The sequence below is a fragment of the Rhinolophus sinicus genome, chromosome 2 (assembly GCF_057876585.1).
Source record: "Rhinolophus sinicus isolate RSI-liver-muscle chromosome 2, RSI-T2T, whole genome shotgun sequence".
Lineage (NCBI taxonomy): Eukaryota > Metazoa > Chordata > Mammalia > Chiroptera > Rhinolophidae > Rhinolophus > Rhinolophus sinicus.
This window is the reverse complement of record NC_142502.1, coordinates 86,799,794-86,821,101: the sequence shown is the minus strand read 5'-3', so window position 1 is coordinate 86,821,101 and position 21,308 is coordinate 86,799,794. Positions and strand designations below refer to the sequence as shown.

Below are 21,308 nucleotides of genomic sequence, written 5' to 3'. Positions count from 1 at the left end.
ACAGTTCTGACATTTATCACACTTCCTCTTCTGTTTTTGTTGCTGGAAAGCTGAAAGCTAATTTCAGTGATCAGGGAGAGCAGCTGTATTAATTTCCATGTGGTGAAGGGACTTAAGGAATTGGAGGGAGAGGTGTTGCTGGCATTTACAATGGGGTGGGTGCCCTGTGAGACATACACTGTCTCATTACAACATCTGTACTCATGAGGTTAGCATTACCCATCCTGAGCTTTATTAGAATTGTGTGTAAAATGAGGACAAGCCATCTGCCCAGGTTTGTGTCATTGGTGCGTGGTAGAGCTGGGATTTAAACTTGAGTTCTTCTTTGAAGAAGCTGCATTTCCTTTACTGTGTGATGCCTCACAGTGAGCATACGTATTAGTTTCTTCCAGCTTTCCATGTCCCTAATTTTTTATTTCATGAAACGTTTTGCATATTTTCATTTTTCGAAGACTTCTGTAAATCACTTTTAGAAAAATTTGGAGTAAAATTAAGTTAAATGACTTTCTATATCACTGAAGATGCGAGTTAGCATTGGAAGGGCCAACAGTCGAGGAGGAGAAATGTTCCGTAGGATCGTAGAGTCGAATTCCAAGTCTTGGGTAGGCTTTAAGAAAACTGTCTGAATAAAATTGATGATATGCCCTTGAAAACAGTGCCTAGTGAACAATGGTTTTTTAATTTACTGTCACTAAAAGCACTTGGAAGATTTCACTGGTAGAGACGGGAAGAATAGTTTTGCTTGAAGGAGTTTTCACATGTTGGTATGCTTTGTGAATGAATTTGTCTTCCAAAAGAGCATTTTAATACTGAAAAAATTTTTATGGAGATCAGTTGTATCAATTTCTACTCAAGTAAATCACACACTGTAGTTTTTACTTTTAAAAAATGAGTTAGCCCAAAGAAGGGACATGATGTTTGTATATAGAGACTACTAAGCAACCCACAAAAACTATTAGAACTAATAAATTAATTTAGCAAGACTATGGGATACCAGATTTATATACAAAAATCAGTTGTATTTCTATATACTAACATTGAACAATCCAGAAATGAAATTAAGAAAACAATCCCATTATAAAGCACCAAAAGGAATAAAATACTTAGGAATAAATTTAACAGAAGAAATGTAGGCTACATACGCTGCAAACTCCAAAACATTGTTGAAAGAAGTGAAAGACTGAATAAATGGAAAGACCTCATTTGTTACGGAGTGAAAGACTTAATGTTGTTAAGATAGCAGTACTCCCCAAATTGGTCTACAGATTGAACTCAATCCCATCAAAATCCTAACTGGCTTTTTTATAGAAATTGATGAGTTGATCCTAAAATTCATACGGAAGTATAACAGACCCAGAACAGTCAAAGCAATCTTAAAGAAGAGCAAAGTGGGAGGACTCACACTTGAGATTTCAAAACTTAACCACAAAGCTGCAATCAAGGCTGTGGCATAAAGAGAGACACACAGGTCAATGGAAAAGAATTGGAAATTCAGAAATAAACCCTTGCATTTATGGTCAAATGATTTTGACAAGAGTGCTGAAACAATTCAGTGAGGAAAAACAGTCTTTTTAACAAATGCTTTTGGGATAGCTGACCATCCACATGCAGAAGAATGAAGTTACACCCCTACTTCATACTACATGTAAAAAGGAACTCTAAATGGAATAGAGACCTAAATGTAAGAGCCAGAGCTCTCATCAGAAAACTAGGGGTAAATCTTCGTGACATTGGATTTGGCATGGGTTTCTTCGATACCAAAAGCCCACACAACAAAAGGAAAAACAAATGGATAAATTGAACATAATCAAAATTAAAGACTTTTGTGCATCAGAGGATACTATTAAGAAAGTGAAAAGACAACCTGCAGATGGAGAAAATATTTGCAACTCATTTGCAAATCTGATTAGTGTCTTATATCCAGAATACATAAAGATGTCTTACAACTCAACAATAAAAAGACATGTAACCCAATTAAAAATGGGCAAAAGATTTGAGTAGACATTTGTCTAAAGAAAATATATACCATATTTTGCCATGTATAATGCGCCCCCATATATAATGCACACCCACATTTTTGGCCCAAACTTTCAGAGAAAAAAAATTTCTCGTTTTAATTTTTTAATTCAAATTTTTATTTGTTTTCATTTAGGTACTTTTTTATATTATAAAGGAATTTTAGCATTTATTTCTTAACATTATGGTACAAGAAATGTCATGTAACAAAGAATTACAAACCACAAGAACAGATACAAGGTATAAGAAATTTTATGTACCGGTAACAAATTTATGATATTTATGCATCATTGAAGGCCAAGCACTCTTCGTCATTGCAGACTTCATCGTAAGTTCAGCAAAACCGATTATCATATTCCAGGGTATTATTTTGCATACGGATATTGTCATTGATTTCTAGAGTTACACTTTTAACTACTTAAGCATAAATAAAAGGATTGAAAACATTTATATGGATATGGAATTAGTACTACCCGTCTATAATGTGCATCCTTATTTTTCCCTCACAAATTTGGTCAAAAAAGTGTTCGTTATACATGGCAAAATACGGTAAATGTCAATCTGCACGTGAAAAAATGCTCAGCATCATTAGTCATCAGATAAACGCAAATGGAAACCACAGTGATGCACCGTGTTACACCCACTAGACGACTGTCATCAAAAATATGAACAAGTGTTGGTGAGGACGTGGCGAAATTGCAGCCCTCATATATTGGTGGTGGGAATATAAAACGATGCAGCCCTCATTGGAAGGAGCAGGTTCTTCCTCAAAAGTTGAACATAGTTACCATATGACCCAGCATTTTCACTCCTAGATATGTAAACCCAAGAGAATTAAAGACACATGTCTGCAGAAAAATTTGTTCATGAATGTTCATAGCAGCATTATTCATAATAGCCAAACAGTAGAAACAACTCAAATTTTCATCAGTGGATGAACTGGTAAATAAAATGTGACATAGCCATCTAATGGAACATTATTCAGCCATGAAAAGTAATGAGGTACTGAAACAGGCTATGACATTGATAAACCTTAAAAACATTAAGTAAAAGAAGTCAGGCAGAAAACAGAAAAGGCCACATATTGTATGATTCTTTTTGTGGGGATCGAACTGGCAACCTCGGTGTTAACAGTACCATGCTCTAACCAACTGAGCTAACCGGCCACCCGAGTAGGATTGCATGTACATGCAGTGTTCAGTATAGAAAAATGCATGAAAAGAGACATTAGACTAGTGGTTGCCAGTGGCCAGGGCAGGGGCTGGGGGTGGGTGGCAGGGTGAGTGTAAGGAATGACTTTTGATGGATATGAAGTTTCTTTTTGGGTGATGAAGATTTTCCAGAATTAGATAGTGGTGATGTTTGTACAACCTGTGAATATACTAAAAACCACTGAATTGTGCACATTAAAAAAGGTGAATTTTATACAATGTAAAATAAATCTCAATGAAAAAAAGAAAAGGATGGACCTTAGACTTGAAGCCTGGTACTGCTGAAAGATGATACTATATCAGGGAAACTGACCCAATTTATTCTTACTGGAAATAGGCTGTAGTATAGCCTTACGAGTAATGTGCTAAGGTCATTTTGTCTCAGTTACTCACACCTGGTGATCAGGCAGGTACACATAGCCAGAGCCCCCAGGTTTTCATGTGACAGGAAGTAGAAGTGAAGGTGGGAGGATACAGAAACCCCAGTGGGAACTCAGGGAGGATTTTGAGGATCTGGAAGCCTCTGTTTCCATCTGGCAGCATACTGCTTTGTCTTTACTTTGTGGATCTGTCTCCATGAGAGCACATATCCTTGGTCATAAAAGAAACTAATATTGCCCCCATCCCCGACAAAAAAAAAAAGTAAGTTAGGCTAACATATCTACACATCTCTACTCTGTTTACTGAAATTTTTCCCCCCTCAAAAAATAGCCTTTTTAAAGGATGAGGAATCTATGTAATGGACTGGCACTGTGCCCAAAACATAGTTGTCAGTCACTAAGTGGTTATTATGAATATACATTTAATTATGATAGTTTGCTAATAGAAGTCGAGCCAATAGATGGGCTCTGGGTTCTCTGGCAGATTGAAGTAGAGCATGTGGGTCTGATTTTTGTCTCTGCTACCCTTGGGGATGGTGACCTTAATTTGAGTGGCCTTGAAGTGAGTCACGTGACCCTTGCTGTTACAGCCTCGTGGGAGGCTGTTTACCTATATTGTATTAGTGCATGCTGCCTGAGAGGAATGAATCTTCTTTTTGAAAACTGTTATCATATTTAATGCTCTTTTTTGAGGCCTGGGAGTTTCTATAAAAAATAGTTATTGTTTCAAAAGAAAAAATAAAAATTTTTAGAAAAGTATCCAGAGCAAAGCCACTATAAGGAAGTTTATAACCAGAGAGTTCTTAAATACTAATTGGTATTTTAAAATGCAGAAATATTATGAATGTTAAACAGCTCCCTTTATCCCCATCAATATTGTTTTCCCCAAATATCATTGCCATAAATGTTTATAGAGTTTATGTTTTAATGACTTTATAGTGTACTACCTTTGTTTGCTTGGGCTACCTTAATTTATTTTATTCTTTCCTTTCTTAATGATTTTGGCAATCAAAATCGAACAGTAATCCAAGTGTATAAAAGAAGGTTTTTAAAAATATAGTGAAGAACAGATGTCAATTCTTTAAAGAAACCACTCACCCAGTCCCTGAAATAGAATCCTAAAAATACAGTTGGCCTACATTCTGACTTACAAAAGAGTATTACTTTTGTCCCTGCTATCATGAACTGTGTAAAACACTAAGCATTAGTGGACTGAGGAGAAATGCTTCACCACACTCTGCCTACAGGAGTTATTAGGTTTTGTTTTAACCCTATTTGGTGGTAGAAAAGGTGGGAGTGGTAGGGAGAATAGAAAATCATGTTTTTTTCTGGGAGGGAAGATGAGGTCATTCCAACAGTATCATGTAGAAGTATAATTTGCCAGAAATTAAAATTGAAGGGTAAAATAACTACTAATAGGGGAGTATTTTAAAAAAAATATATGGTATGTATAGACAGTGAGATACTATGCAATTAAAAAAAAAACTGCTGGTATGTAAAAATAAGAAATGAGACAAAAATCTGTTATGTGAGGGAAACAAAGTACCAGACGTGTATTGGGTGCTACCGTTCATGTGAAAAAGAGAAGGAGAAGACTGTATATTCATATTTGCTTGTCTTTGCATGAAAGAAAACTCTGGAAAAATGCAAAAGTAGCTAACAAAAAAGGTGACTTCTCATAAGAAGGGTCTCGATGTTAGGAAACCAGATAGATGAGGGACACAGGTGGGAGGAAAACTTATTAATGAATACTTTATTGTACATGTATATTAATGTATTATCTATTTACAAAGTTGACTTAAGAGTGAGAGACCACAGAAGATAGTGATTAAAAATGCAGATTCCTTAGTGAATCTGCCACCTACCTACCAATTGTGTGAGACCTTGTTCAGGTTCCCTCAGTGTGCGTTAGTTTTCTCATCCATAAAGTTACTTCTTAGAAAGCACTTACAACAATATGTCATTATTAGTAGTAGGAATATTAAAGATTAGTAATTCTCAGGTTGCATGTCAAGTGTCTAATTTTTGCCACATTCGTAAAGGTATTAGAAATACCCGATACTTTTCTTTTGTCCTTATGATATCATATTTTAACTGAAGTGGCTGATAAATGCATGGGAAGCTTGGATTTCCTTGTTTCTCTTAGCCTAATGTTAAGAGCCTGGCCTCTGAAGTAGACAGAAATGGGTTCATAATCCCCTCACTCCAGCACTTCTCAGCACTGTGTTCTTTGTTAGGTGCTATGATAGATGCAATGATGTTTGTGTTGAGTTGAATAGGTTACTTTGAAGGGGAGGCACGGCCCTGAAGTCTTGAGTGAAGATACTATATTCTGAAAGACGAGGAAGGGAAATCATTCATTCATTCATTCACTTTTGTATTAATGTCGCTGGTTTAATCTGCATTCAGGCAGATCCTGTTGTCCATCCGCTGTTACTAGAACAGACGGGAGAGGCACATTCTGGAGCAGGCTGTAGGGTTCTGCACTTGGCCTGGAATTATCCAAGGCGAGCCACTGCTGAGAACCAAAGCCACAGTTTCATTCTAGAATCAGTTGATGATCCTCTGCACTTAGAACGACTAGTCCAGGTGACACCCTGAGGTTTGGGCTCCTATGGGAGCTGGGAGTCTGTAGTAGTCAAAGCTCTGTCTTTCCTTTCTGTTCCTAGTTGTCCCATCAGTCACCAGCTATGGACAACGTGTGGTTAGTTACAAGTTGGTTGATGATCCTCTGCACTGAGAACGACTAGTTCTTAGCTCTCGTTTCTGAGTCAGGCAGGTGGCCTTGGGCACGGCCGCAGCCCTTGGGAACACCAAGACCTGCTTGGTAACGTGCATTTGACGAGGCCCAGCACGTCAAGTTTTTGAAACAAAGCAGGGCTTTCTCTCCTTTTATTAGAGGATGTCTTTTGTGTGTCAACCTAGGTGCAAAAGCAATGGAATGTTGCACAGATAAAACGACAGTTCTGTCAGTGATTTTTAAACTAGAAATGTGAACGTTAGAAACTAGAAATGATTACCGCCTCCACAGTAAAATTGGCTAAGCGTTTGAAAACAAAGCCCTTTGTTTTGAAATCTTCTTTTTACAATTAGTTTTAAGATCTTACTTGTCACCCTTATTACTGATTGCTTTTGGAAGTAGATAGTGGGTGATGTCCTCACTAACATTGTTACTTCTTCTACGTAAACACTGGCCCAGAGAAAGTAGAACTGGATAGCTCCAGCTTCCCACCTGGTTACTCTTGGTTTCTGTGTTGTTTTTTTTTGAGACTGTTGGCATTATACTCATAATTACGTATTAGAAGGGATTTTGATTTAGAAGAAAATACATTCCAAAGAGATTTATATGTTTGCTCTTGCTTTAATCATGAGAACTATTATTCAGTTTTCTACAATTGGAGGAGATACAGAAGATGTGCATTTCATAGTTTAATTAAAATACATTTTCAAGCAAACAGGCTTTCGGTATGTATATCCTAGTCATGCAAATCAAGCTTTCTTACATTCTCTAATGTTATGAAACCAGCTTTGTTAGTGCCCATGATTCTGACTTTCAGGTTGGCAGGAGAATAGAGGATTAAGGCAGATTAGAGCGTTGGGCTAATGTCTCACTCCTGAGTTCTCTGCGCTCGTACATGAAAATTCTCCAAATCTGGATGTTACTATGGTGACATTAGCAAAAGCTTGGGTTTTCGATTGGTTTCGAGCTTGGTACAGAGCCCGTTGGAGTAGCAGACGAATCAGGCATCTTCTGAATCAGTGTGTTGGGCCAGCTGATATCGCTTGGATGTTTTAGATTTCTGGTGGTGTGGAGTGGCCACTGCCTCTGAAGATTCAACCCAGATAATCAGTGTCTCTTCACGGTGCTACGAGTAGGCATGGATTACACCTGAGAGGCAGAGAATCTGCAGGGTAGAGCACCATTCTGGGGTTTCATAGAAGTAAAAGCAATGTTATTATTGTAGCCACCATGTATTGAATCAGTCTGGTCTTCCAGGCAGCACGTGAGGTGCGCTATTACATCATCCCTAATGCATTGCAATGGCAGTTATTTCCATAGCGCCGCTGCCACTTGCCCTCTGAGTTTATGGGCTTACGTAGAGCACTTGGGCTCTCTGGTGTGAGATGCCCACTACTTTCAGACAGGGAAGGTCTCTCGCTGATGTTTGGAAGAAGAACTCTGAGCTCCGGGAGATGAAAAGTGTTGCTGTTTTTCTGGGAACGGCACATTTTTGACATTCTAAAGTCTAGAAGCACATATTTGGCTTCTGTCTTGATCCCGAGAGTGGTTGTGTTTCAATGACTAGTGAGCTATTTTCACATGTCAAGCGTACAAGGTGTTTGAATGAGGGTGCCTTATAGTGACGCTACTACTCTTTTTATTTTAATATTAAAATTTGGGAGGTAGAGATTATATTGTTTTTAATGGGGGTGGTGATGATACATAGTCTTCACCCGGAAAATAACATACATGGTTTTACTAAGAGTTGCTACTTGTGGAGTGTGTTTTGGGAGTGGGGGGTGGGGGGTGGGGGAACGGGATAGGAAGAATCTCAGGAATTTTCCTTATACTTTTTTCTTTTGTTCATTTCTAGTCTTTATAACCTGGCTTCACTGGAACTGAGAGAGAATCTTCTTACGTATCTTCCTGAGTAAGTCTCTGGGGAAAATGAGGGGATTTTGTACTAAATGAATTTCTTGAAGCATTAAAAAAAATGTATTATGCTATAGTATTCTGTCAAAAAGTGATTCTGTGTCGTATAGAAAGCTTGGGAGACGCCAGCTTTCTCTTGATAGCCCATCCAATCAATGCAATATTTACTGCATAAAATCCAAATGAATCTTATTTTTGAGAATTAGTTTAAGTGAGGAACACCCACTTTGCTCAGCATTTCTAAGTACTAAGAGCTTTTTTTTTTTTTAAAAATAGCTCGCTTACCCAGCTACGGAGACTAGAAGAACTTGATTTAGGAAACAATGAAATATATAATTTGGTAAGTCTATATTAAAGGGTGATTTGAATTTAACCTTTTCCTTAGTTATGATCACAAAATATTTGGGGGGAGCTCCGTGGGGATGCTTATAAACCAATATTTCCACATATATAGCTTGGCAACATTAAAGAATGTGCTACAGTTCACACGGGTTATGAATTATGATTCAGGGGCGAGAAGGGTCAGCACTAGAGATGATGGGCCTACGTGGAAACAACTGGCATTCTTGGAGAGTGCTGGGGTGATTTTAGGAAGGGGGGCTTGATGTTAGAGAAATACCCACAAACATCTCTGTGGTACCCAATAGTTAACTGTTGAAATAGGATTCTTTCTTTTTAGTGAAGACTAAAAATTGGATCTTTGTTACCATAACGTTATTTTTTTGTTGTTTTAGCCAGAATCAATCGGAGCTCTCTTACATCTAAAGGATCTCTGGTTGGATGGCAATCAGCTGTCAGAATTACCTCAGGTAAGTTGTTAATTTCGCAGTGTCTCCCCCAAAACATAAAACAACAGCCACTACCCTCATGTATTCCCTGCTTCTGCATGAAATTTTCAATAAAAGAGATCTTGAAAACCAAAGCACTGGTTGAAAAAGCACATTTGGAAAAATATGTTGAGCATTCCTCATGCTATAATGCCATAGAAAAACTGAAAGCCTCAACCCACAATTTCTAAAGATAGTAAATGTATCCTTTAGTTTCTGAAGTCTTCATCCTTGCTACCCGTGTGGGTTACTTCAAGCCCTGCAAATTGGTGAATTACCAGGACCCCTGATTCTGATGGTGCATATATTTCTGCCACTCTTTATGATGTGCCAGGTGCTTTGGGATAGTTTTGACCACATTTTCCCCTGTAATAATTGATGTAAAAGCAATGTTAAAAGTTTTTATTTAACATAAATTTTTAAAAAATTGCTTGTGGTTTAGCTGGAATGTGGTGGTGTTCAGGTCTTCCCTACTGTTACCAAGTAGGAGAACCATGTTCCAAATGAAATGGAGTCTTGTATAGACTTCTGAACACATAGTTGTCTTGTGGAGTCCCAGTGAGCAAGCCAGCCTTCTGGTTAGTTGAAAGAGAAACCTAAACAAGCAAACAAGCAAACAACCACAAGTGGGCATTTTCCTCTTATTTTGTTTTCCTCCAGCTATCATTGAATTTTATTCTTTGGTGTATCGCACAGCCGGTCTTTAAAGTCAGAATATATTTCATGATGGTCTAGGTGTTTGTGTTTTAAAGTAATTCAGGTGCTCTCTCCCCAGCTATGTGAACCAGTCGTGATGGGCTGTGCACTTCAGGTGCGGAATGCCATGTCAACACAGGGAAGTCTGCCACTGCGTTAGTGTTAAAGTGTTCTAGTAAAGTACTAAAGTACAAATTTTATTGCTGTAGTGATAGCACTGGAATTTCCATGACATCGCTTACGACTGATGGAACTAAGGAACTAAGTTGAGTCTATTTCTAATTTGAGGTCTTGACTGCATTTAGGAAAAAGAAAGAACAGATCAACAACGTGTGGGTGAGGGTTTTATTAATACTTAGATTTCTCTAGAAAATTGGGAGAAATCCTGATTGAGAGAAGTCTAGTTACTTTGGGAGTCACAGGGTTGGGAAAAGATACCAGGAAGTTATCAGGAAAGTAATAAAGTATCAGCTATTATACATGAAAGGGAAGAGTATATGTGTGTGCAAATGTGCATAAATGATAATGTGCAAAATGCCACATCCTAAACACGAAGAAATTGAAACGCCAGTGATCGTGTTATAAATGGTTATTTAAACATCTCATTTGCTTCTCTTGTGTAAACTTCTATTAAATCAAGACTAAACACATCAGACAGTCTCAAATAATCAAAATTATTTTTCTTCCTTCATGAAAGAAAGGAAAGAATATAACAACATCGTTAAAAGGAATTAATGAAAAAGTAGAACATCCTGGGTCTGGCATGAAATTAGTAGAAATGTAGCCTGGTTTGCTACAGACTAGGAATACAGGAGTGGGGTCATTGGATGTATATTTGCAAGGAGATAAGCTGGAAAGAATAGATCAGATGAAATTAAATATAGATTGACGAATTTGTACTTATGTAGACATCAGGGAGCCATGAGACCTTTTTTTGAGTAGAAGAGGTGGTCTGATTACATGACTAGAACTAGCTCTGTTTCCAGGAGGGAAACATGGAAGCACAGTTTGTAGAACAGACTTAGTTAGAAAGAGACCAAGAGGCAGAACTAACAGTTCAGGTGAGAGGGTAATGAGAGAGTGAGAATTTAATGGGGTGGCAGTGGAATGGAAAAATGGAAGCAGTTATAAGAGAGAAAATACGCATTTTGTGAATGGAAGGTAGCTTTTGAATAGACTGTTAGACTCATTGAGGTACTTGCCCCACTCCTGGAGAGACTGTTTTCCTTAAAAGCAGTGTGCTTCTCTTTTCTGTTGATGTTAAATGTGTCAGTGGGTCTTTGTGCTCCAGTTCTGCATTGATGTTTGTTGTACCTGTCACGGGAGATAAAAAGTAGATAGTTTCTTAACAGAGAAAATCTCTGGGTCATCCTGAAGTGTAAGCTGGTTACTAAGTGATTGGTTCCAGACTTGGAGAACTGGACTCCAGCCTCCCCCCTCCCCCCCACCCCGTTTGTGTGACCTTAAAGTCATGTGTTGTATCTTGGTACCTATCTTTTCATCTGTGAAGGGAATGATTCCTGCCTGAAGTTGGAGGGCTTGGCATCCCTCCCAGCCCCATGTCTGAAATTCATGCAGCTTCCCGTTTTCATTGGAAGGGAGTGTGGAAATTTACTCCTGCTTTCACATGTGGATAAAAGCTGAGGAAACATCCTTAGGACTGCTTTGGGATTTGATTGTGAAATATCACTGTGACAAATTCCTCTGTACTATGGCAGGTTTAAGCATGAGTTTCTTTTTCTATGTCATTAATGTAGGAAATAGGAAATCTGAAGAACCTGCTGTGCTTAGATGTCTCTGAAAACAGGTTGGAAAGACTTCCTGAAGAAATCAGTGGCCTGACTTCATTAACGGATTTAGTCATTTCCCAGAATTTATTAGAAACAATTCCTGATGGCATTGGTAAGTACTGAAAACAACTAACTACTAAAGGTGCTGGCTTTTGTCCCCAGTGTTTGGAGGACACACTGATCCTTTGGTCACCACTGTCAGGTGCTGAGGAGGTGGCTCCTGTAGTCTCCTTGTTGTTTTTTTTTTTAAGAAGGAAGGAAAGCAAAGAATATTCAATACAATTTAAGCTTCTCTATATGCAAGTATTTCTGTTGCACTGGTTTGGCAGCAATTATAGATATTATTACTTGTAAGTGTTGATTTATATCTACTTCATTCGCATCTTATGATTTTGGGAGGGATTAGCTCAGCTAACAGAATGTGTTTCAAGCATATGAGCGATCGCTAAGAAATTTCTAATGGAGCATCTTACGTAGTTTATGAGAAAGTAACTTTGACCTAATTGCATGACTTAGGGAAAGGCTGTTGAAGAGAGAATGGTATGCCGGAGTTGAGCCTTTTCCGGTACATTGAGAATAATCTTTTATGTTAACCATTCCGTCCTATTTCTGATTGTTTGCTTGTTTTAAAATTAGTCCAGGCATTTCCTTTACCATAAAGGAATTCAGTTCAGTTTGAGAAAATAAATGGAAACAGGGAAAGTAGCAGCAGATATGGACTAGCAGCTCCACCAGAGCAAAGCTGCTTGGAAGTCGTAAGAAACTATATGTAACTGTATGGTTGTCATAAGATTGCTGTCTTTGACCTTCATTTAACTTCTGTTCAAAATATCAAAGGAAGTTTTGCAAAGATTTTCAGTAGTTGGAGAAGCTCTATGACAGAGGACCACTTCCTTTCTGGTATTTGGTCAAGATGAAAGTGGTAACTGATCGTAGCAGCTCAGCAGGCGTATAGGCATTGCCTTTTGGTTAAGGCGGGTGGGAAAGTTGATGGGGAGTTTGACTGTAGGTGGAGAATCATATATGGCATCTGAAAGCAATTGTAGGAACTGGGGATGTTTTGTTGCATGGAATAGGAAGAAGTATGAGGCACGAGATGGCTGACTTCAAGCATTTGAAAGGCTGTCCCGGGAGAAGGAGAAGCAGAGTTACTGTGTTTCCCCGAAAATAAGGCCTAGCCAGACCATCAGCTCTAATGCGTATTTTGGAGCAAAACTCAATATAAGACCTGGTCTTACATTATATTGTATTGTATTATGTTATATAAGACCTGGTCTTATATTAAAATAAGACCAAGTATTATTATATTAATATTATATTACAGTATATTATATTACATTTATATTATGTTATATAAGACCGGGTCTTACATTACTTTTTGCTCCAAAAGACGTATTAGAGCTGATGGTCCAGCTAGGTCTTATTTTCGGGGAAACACTGTATTACATCTTCCAGTTTAAATGGGTGAAATGAAAGGATTTTAAATCTCAATTTGATTAAAGAAAGAGCTTTAAAAGAAATGTTTGTTACAAATCAGTCTGGGCTGCGTAGTAAAGAGATGAGTGTCCTGTCACTAGAAGTATTCCAGGGGAGGCTGCGAGACCACTTGCCAGTACCATTGTTAAGGAGACCTCTCTGCTGGGGAGGATGTGTCAGGTGTGCTGTTCAGCAAGGTGCAGAGAACGCGGCTCCCCCCGGTGAGGACGGTGGAAGCCCTCTGGCAACAGGGTTGGTAGGGTATTCATTATGCTAAATAAAGAGCTTATCAGCGGTGTGCTCTTCTCCTTTGCCCTGTAGGGCCACAGAAGGCAAATTAATCCTTTCAACATTTCCCTTTCTCCAGCTTTATGTCTCTTTTAAGGTAGAGGCTGCTTTCTGATATTACTGGGGAAAGTGGTGCTACCTGCCAGCCATTCTTAGTAGATACCAAAGGACATCTGCTCTCTGGCCTCAGTCTCCTGCGCTGTAGTTGAAAATGAGGATCTGAATGATTTAGGATTTCCTTCGTTCCCTGGGGACTCTCAGGAGGCTACAGTAAACCCATTCTTTTTTCCCCTGGCCGGAGGGCATCGCCAGTAAGTCCAGCCTTCCTGTCCGGAGTGAAATAGCCTTAGTCCTTAATGTGGCGTCTCAGATGACCGTCTTATGCTGCATATAGAGATACTTCACTAAGTCATTTCATTTATAGGTTATAGAATAAACTGCACTTCATTGTTTTTTGGTTTTAGTAAGGATGATTCTTGGAGTAACATGAAAGCCTCTCTCCTCGGGTCTCGAACCATCTCGTGTTTTTAAAGATCCATTAAGAGGCAGCTGTTTGTTTTTCTTTAAAATTTCTGGCTCGGATACGATATTTTTAGGTAGTGGCTTTTAAAACGATTTGCTTCTAATTGCTGACTGTTTTTGATGCTCTGAACAAATTATTTTAACTCTCAACTTGATCTAAATGAGAATGATAGTTTCATAATATGAAAAGCTGGGTGAGGGGAAAATGAATAACTATTTAAAACAAAAAAGACAGGAAATAGCAAGTGATGATTAGGAAAACAGTTATAACTAATGAGTTTAAATAATGCTTTTACAGGAAAATTAAAGAAACTGTCAATCTTGAAGGTGGATCAGAACAGACTAACACAGTTGCCTGAAACAGTCGGGGACTGTGAAAGCCTCACTGAATTAGTTCTTACAGAAAACCGGCTCCTGGTGAGTGTGGCTGACATTCCAATGGCTATTTATAGTGTGGTTTCTATATTATAAAGACCTATTAGGGTCGGTTCTACTTATTTGTAATTTGAGTGGACTAAATGGAAATTTCCTTATGCTACACCTGAAAAAGGGATGCACGAAGCACATACATGGCATAAAGATGGTCATTTTTTTAACCTGCTTAAGTGAAGACAGTGGTGTAGTAGAAGTTCCCCTGTTGGAACGTGTACGCCACGCACGGTACTGACGTGACAGGGAAGGAACCGACACATCACGGACGCGTCACGGGCTCCCCAGTGAGGTGTAGGGAAAAGCCAGTGTCGGTGGGTATGCGGATACTTCTGCCATGGTGTCCAACGACCGCCCGCGGAAACGCTGTTCTCTCTGGGTTCCTTGAGCAAATGGGAAGCGTGGGAGAGAAAAGGAAGAGATGGTGGTTGGTCAGGGAAAGCCTTGGTGGGACTGGGGGGAGGAACGTCTTTCGGGAGAAGCCAGAGCGTGATATCTGCTGGGCTTTGATCTATGATCTCAGCCCATCCTAGAAATTGGGGTGGAGGTGACTGCAGGCACCCAGCAGGGTCCAGGCTGCCCGTCCTACTGAGGGCAGCGTCCTTGGCATGGTGGGTCAGCCCGGGGACAGCAACCCTTAGCCGCCTTCTCACTTCCTGCTGCCACCTCTGCTCTCATCAGTCCTTAAGTTGTCCCTTCCTCTTCTCCTTTCTCTCCTGGTTGCCACTATTTTTTCTGCAGTTTACTTTCCTACCTTTCTCTTTTCTTTTTGCTATCTTCGTTTTGTCATTTGATTTTTTTACCCTACTTTTACTTCTCCTTGTTCCTCTTTCTTTCCTTTTCTCCTTTCTTTATAAAAAGAGTAAGTAATGCTCTTCAGGCGAAAAGAGCAGAGGAAGACAGCGAGCGCTGAACAAAGATGCAGAGTTGGTGAAGGAGCCCGCAGCCGCTCTCCTCTGTCAGTGCAGGCCAACTCCACATGATCCGCCCTGCTTTGTGGTTTTAGGCTTAAAAACAGCAATCATAACAATTTAAAAAATAACACTCACCCTCGAATTCCATGAGAGTGTTGAAGACCCCCCATGTGTGCCCAGGCCTGGTTCTGGTTTGGTCCTGGGCTCCCCCCACCAGCCTCCGCCATCACAGCTCTGATGCCCTGCCCAGCACTCTGGCTTCCACCGTCATCTACGGCTGCCATCTCAGTGTGGTTTCTCGCAAGTGCAGGCCGGGAAGGGATAAGGGTCTTTAAATTCTCACTTTCTGGTATTGAAGAGCCTTCATTACCTCTTTACGAGGTGTTTCTCTGTTCCCAAGAAAAATGCAAAATATTCAATTCCACATTCCCCAAATGAGCTTTACAAATACGTGATATTCAAGAAGAACTATTACTTCCGTTACTTGGTGAGATTGTTCTTTAAGTCTTTGAAAAGATCTGTTTTTACTGTGAGCCATGTTAAAAATATGTGTTAATAATAAAAATGTTATTTTAACAGACCTTACCTAAGAGCATTGGAAAGCTTAAGAAATTGAGCAACTTGAATGCAGACAGAAATAAATTAATGTCTTTACCAAAAGAGGTATGTGCTTTTAAAAAATAATAAAATAATAATCGTAAAGAATTAATAATACACAAGGTATCAAAACTGTCAAATACTTTTAAAAGGCTTATGTGGTGCTTTTTAAAGGTATGAACTCTCATCCGTGACGGTAGAGCTGGTTGGAGGAATTATATCAAAGAATAATCATCAGTAACATTAAAGAGAGTAGGTGGGTCTCTTTCTTTTAAGAGACAGATTGATGTTTCGGCCTTGACCTACAGAAAATGGTGACACCATTGACAGAAATGGGTGATTTGGGAGTTTGGCAGAGAAAGTGGAAGACTGAGGGTTTGACTGAGTTTAATGTGAAGTTAAACTGCCTCATAAGCCATTGAAATTATAAAATAGATCTTGATGCAACCCTGTTCCTGGGCAGAGACTGCCTGGGCAGTGCTCACATCCGGGAGAGTGAATGAAGTCTTCACAAACGCACTCACATGGAGGAGGGCAGAGGGAAGCTACAGCCAGATCCATTTTTTATGTGTCCGTGCTTCAAGTGGGAGAGAAGATAGTCATAGCCCATGGTGGAGAGTAGCTGCCTGGCTTAGAGACATTTGCCTTCTGGCAGGGAAGTGAAAATGCAGAGAATGAGAAGGACGCCCCCAGCAGATCAAACCAGGAGGCAGCTAGGGTGCTGTTTATAATGAAGCTGTTTGGAACTAGGAGACCTGGATTGGAGATGGGTAGTATTGAGCTTGAGTTTTTTATTAGCAGTCTAGCCTAAAACTAAGTTTAAGCCACTTTTTTCCCTTCATCCAGTGTCGGTGAGTCCGCTCCCCTTTGTCAGGGCATCACATTAAAAAGTATGGTATTGTGTGGTCTGATCCCTAGCCAGGTGCTGTTTCCTTCGAATTTCTCTGTTTTCACCCGTTCCACCATCTGTCTTGGAATAATTTCAAAGCTGCCATCCAAACAGCCAGAACGTGAGGGGTTCTTGTTTTCCTAGGGTACTTCTCAGGGTGTCCGAACTTGGCCCAGTTTCTTCTTTCCGTTCCTGATCTTGGTTCTCTGGTCTCCCTGCCCCTGTCTGCTCCCCGGGTAAGATGGCCAGGCCTCCTGAGTAGAAGTGGGAGGTATTTCTTACTGTGTGACCATGTTCTGATGCATCCTTAATCTGAACACTGGCAATGAAATAAAACTGTTCCAACAGAAAGTGTACCTCTCAGCTTAACTGGGACACAACTAAGAGATCCTGCTAATCAAAACATTTTGGCTCCAGTCTCTAAGGGATAAACCAAAACACAGAGCTAAACAGTATTCTGAACATTAGTTTTACTCTTGTTGAATAGCACATGCGGATGGGTAATCGACTGGACACATAACCACAGGTACCGAGAAGGAGTAAAGGTTCATCACTTTCTTGCTCAATGCCTTGTCCTGTACTAGGGTGTTTTCACGTATGTTACCTCGTTGAATCCTCACAACAGCTTTGGAGGTCGCGAGGATTTCCGCATTTCGCATATGAGGAAACTGAGGCCAGTGAGAAGCTTTCCTTGCCAGGACTCACACAGGAGCTGGGCGTGGGTGGGACTGGGCTGCAAAGATGTATCTCCCAATAGCCATCTCACTGCCCTTGGCATTGGCCAGTAACAGCTTGGCCACTCAGCTGATACAGATTCCGCCCGACATTTTCATCTGTGTGACCTTGAAGTACAGCAGGACCTTGATTTGGTAAAGAAAGGTCAAATTATCTTTTAATTTGGACATTTTAGAAAATTAATACATTTTAGGACTATTTTCAAGGTAAATGCCGAAGAGAACCCTTTTAAGTGTAATGGTAGTCCCCAGTTTCACCACCCACTCCCAACTTTTCTCTCCCTCTTTTGATTCTTTCAAAGGAACACATTCTAGACAGGGACATTAGAATTTTATTTTCGTAAAACTATCACCATCATTTTAGCATCAGTCCTGTTTCACGCTAAGAGAATGAAACTTGTTCTCCATGTATCTTTCATGAGGGGTATACCTAGTGTGTGCTATGTGTCTGCATAAATTATTAGAAACAGCTTTTCGTGATTTGACAAGTGAAAGTATTGTGAAAACATTTCCAGCTTCAAAGCATTTCAGTTGTCACGTTTTGTCCATTTTCTGAGAATTTCTGATTGGTTTTCTGGCATCGAGAGTTTGGTAAAGGAATAAAGTCTGTGCCTGTCCCTGATAAAGCAGACACTGTTTAGGCTTTTAAGGACCTGGATCTTTTCTAGCACACCTTCCCTCCTGCTCACACACACTCAGCTTCCAGACTAGGAAATGCACTGAGCACATGTCCCCAATTCTGTTGCGGGTCACAGCTTGGTAACCCAGCAGAAATGGTTGAGTGCTTGCCTCTGACCATCAGGGCGGAGCTGCCAAGCCACTGAGGGCCTCCTGACCTCGAATTGCGTCATGTTGGTTTGGGCAGCACTGTCATACCACGGATCCTCTGTGCAGTGGGCATGGTAGGGCCCTGTGTGTGTGTGTGTGTGTGTGTGTGTGTGTAGGGGAGGCTTAAGCCCAGGGACTGTGTGTGTGTGTGTGTGTGTGTATGTGTGTGTGTGTGTGTAGGGGAGGCTTATGCCCAGGGACCATATGTGTGTGTACTTGCTCAGCCTCCAAGCTTGATACCATTTGATCAAATCCTGCACTTTCCTGATTGGAGTCTTTTCTTTCAAAACTTTATTATTTTCTCTTGAACAGTTAAGTTGCATGCATGACATAGCTAAACAGAAGTGCTGACCAATTCAATTTATATGCCCAAAATCCATAGTTGTATCAATTGCCATTGGTCTGGTGTGCTGTGTAGTTCTTCCTATCTTTTGTCTTTGTTTTTGTTTTTAATTTGAGAGTACTGTATAGTGTCAGTTTTATAGCACAGCTTCTTAGTCTATAGCAGCATTTATTTACATTTTTTCCCCCAAGTTGTTGAGGGGAAAATGTTTGTACTCTGTAGGTCACGATAATAGATTCTGTGTGTTTTGTGGTGTTATTAGTAGTAAACATTTGCAAATCAACGAATGTCTCTTGTTTTCTTAATTGTTAGCTGCTTGGAAATTTAGCAAAGTCAGGTAAACTTGTTATCTTGTAAGTATTGTTCAGACCACAGTTGCATCTCTAACTTCCATTTGCTTCGTAAATGCATGAAGATTCAAACCGGCTGACTGCTTTGTGTGTGCTTCATTGTAAAATATTGGACATTTTCCTCTAAACTCAGTTTGTTTGTCTTTTAAATGACTGCATGGCCTGGAACCTTATTTTGTTACGTGTTTGTCAGATTTGTTCAGATTATTCTCTATCAAAAGAATGCTTTTCTGTGAATTACATTTTAAGTTTCAGAAACTCTGAAAGGCATAACTTGGCAGCTCATCTGTCTTTTCTAAATTCTAGTTTGTTGGCACGATTCTGTCTCTAACGGAAAGGCTAGATTTGCTTTATTTGCTACATGTGGCATGCTTCTGATTTTTCAAACAACTCACTTGTATCTTTTATTTCTCGTCCTGTTGCTTAAGTATGTATGCTTGTGGGAAAAGGAGGCTCCCTAAAAATCTCATATTTTTTGTGGAGGGAAGAATTAAGGAGAAGAAACTGTTGTAGTGTGACTTGTGGATAGACAGGGAGCTATTATATATATGATCGTGGGTACGATGAAAGACAGCCAGTGACTTCATAATGTTCTCCGGCCAAAAGTTAGGTTTAAACAATCTGGACCCTAACAGGTTTCTGGCTGGAAGAAACTGAGCATATTTCCAAGTTTAGACTCCAGTTTTTTGTCTCCATTAAGTCAAAATGAAAGGGACCCTAACTACATCACAACTCTCCACTCAAATGAGACAAGATAGGTTTTGCAGACCGTTTATCAAGGCTTTTTTTAATCAGGCAATCTGTAAACATTAATGACCTGTAAATATTTTTGTGATATTCAGAAATGTCTGCGGTGGTTGAATATTCATTTTGTGGATAGCTTTTTACCTTCTTATTATTAACAATTTAAAATTATTTTAGTGTGAGTTTCTATCACATTATGAATGAATTATTGATAAATAAAAGAGATAATATAAGTTAAAACCTAAATATACGAGAACAAAATATAGCTGGCTGTTGGATTTCAAGATGGAGAAGGCATTCCTAGGGCATAGAAGAGGAAATAAGTCATAAAAGAAACAGTTGATGGATTTGTCTATATGGAAATTAGATTTTTGATCTTTAAGAAGGTGAAGACAGCCTGAGGGCATGGGGACATTTGCAATATTACAAATGAAGGGAGTCTCTCCTTACTCTGTTTGAAATACTTTCACATCATTGAGAAAAAGATTGTTCCTACTATAGAAAAGTAGACAAAAGTAAAAGCAAAGAACCCCCTACAAGAACCAGTAAGTGATTCACAGAAGAAAAATAGAAATGGCTATAAGTATGAAAAAATTTTAGCCCCATCAGTATTCATAGAAATGTTAATGAAAACATTTTGATCTATCAAATTTTCAAGATTAAAAAAAAATAATAATGGTACTAAATTTTGGCAAGGGTGCAAGGAAGTGCAGATTAGCATGGAAGTATAAATTATTATGGCTTCTGGGGTAGAGAAGATGATATTATTAAAAATTTGAAAAATGTGCATGCCCTTTGATTCTGCAGTTCCACTTCTAGGACTTTTATCCTAAGAAAACAATTACGGACACCCACTAAGAAGGATGTACAGGAATATTTCTCACAGCAGATATAGGACCAGCTAACAAGTTCCAGGCAACGTGCCAAGCAGTACAGGGGCTGCTAGCACGTGCCAGGCACTGTTCACTTTCATGCCTATTCTCACCTAATTTCCACCACAGTTCCGTGAGATGTAGGCAAATCATTATCAACATCTAACAGATTGTGGAACTAAGGCAGAGGGGTTAAGTAACTTGTCTAAGATCACACAGCAAGAAATGGCAGAACTAACAGTGTCTAATATGGGTAATTTGTTCAGTAATCTGTGATACTCTGTAGAACGAAATAATTCTATGGCCAATAACAATCCTTTTAGAAATATAATGATGTGGGAAAACGTGTTTGCTGTCATATGTAAGCACAGGTGCTAAAAATCAGAGTGTGGGCCCTAATTTTGTCGAAGCGTGTATGTATCATCACAGGTGCGTGGTGAGAATCCTGAACGATTGTACCTCAAAATGTTAAATACTGATGTTCCTTGGTGGTAGAAGATTTGGCTTGAGTTATTTTCTCATTGTTCTTTTGTGTGTGTGTGTGTGTGTGTGTGTGTGTGTGTATAAATGGTTTTTATTTTCCAGTCAACATAAGTTACTTTTGTACAGTTAGAAAAGAAGAATGCCGTAGCTATTATTGGATATTTTGATGTCAGTCAGTGGCCCAACAATTCAGGGCGTCCCAAAGCCACATGATTTCCAAAATATTTGTGAAGTAGGGAACATTTGAATAATATGCCACAGATGA

At 39.4% G+C, this 21,308-nt stretch overlaps 1 protein-coding gene across 1 annotated transcript in view; it reads left to right on the top strand.

Moving 5' to 3' along the window:
• Positions 1–21,308, top strand: part of LRRC1 (leucine rich repeat containing 1) — a 115,130-nt gene that overhangs the window by 77,030 nt on the left and 16,792 nt on the right. The window contains exons 5-10 of the mRNA XM_019734770.3: positions 8,203–8,259; positions 8,538–8,601; positions 8,996–9,070; positions 11,542–11,686; positions 14,159–14,277; positions 15,783–15,866. Coding sequence (XP_019590329.1) covers positions 8,203–8,259; positions 8,538–8,601; positions 8,996–9,070; positions 11,542–11,686; positions 14,159–14,277; positions 15,783–15,866 — 544 coding nt within the window. The remainder of the gene's footprint in view (positions 1–8,202; positions 8,260–8,537; positions 8,602–8,995; positions 9,071–11,541; positions 11,687–14,158; positions 14,278–15,782; positions 15,867–21,308) is intronic.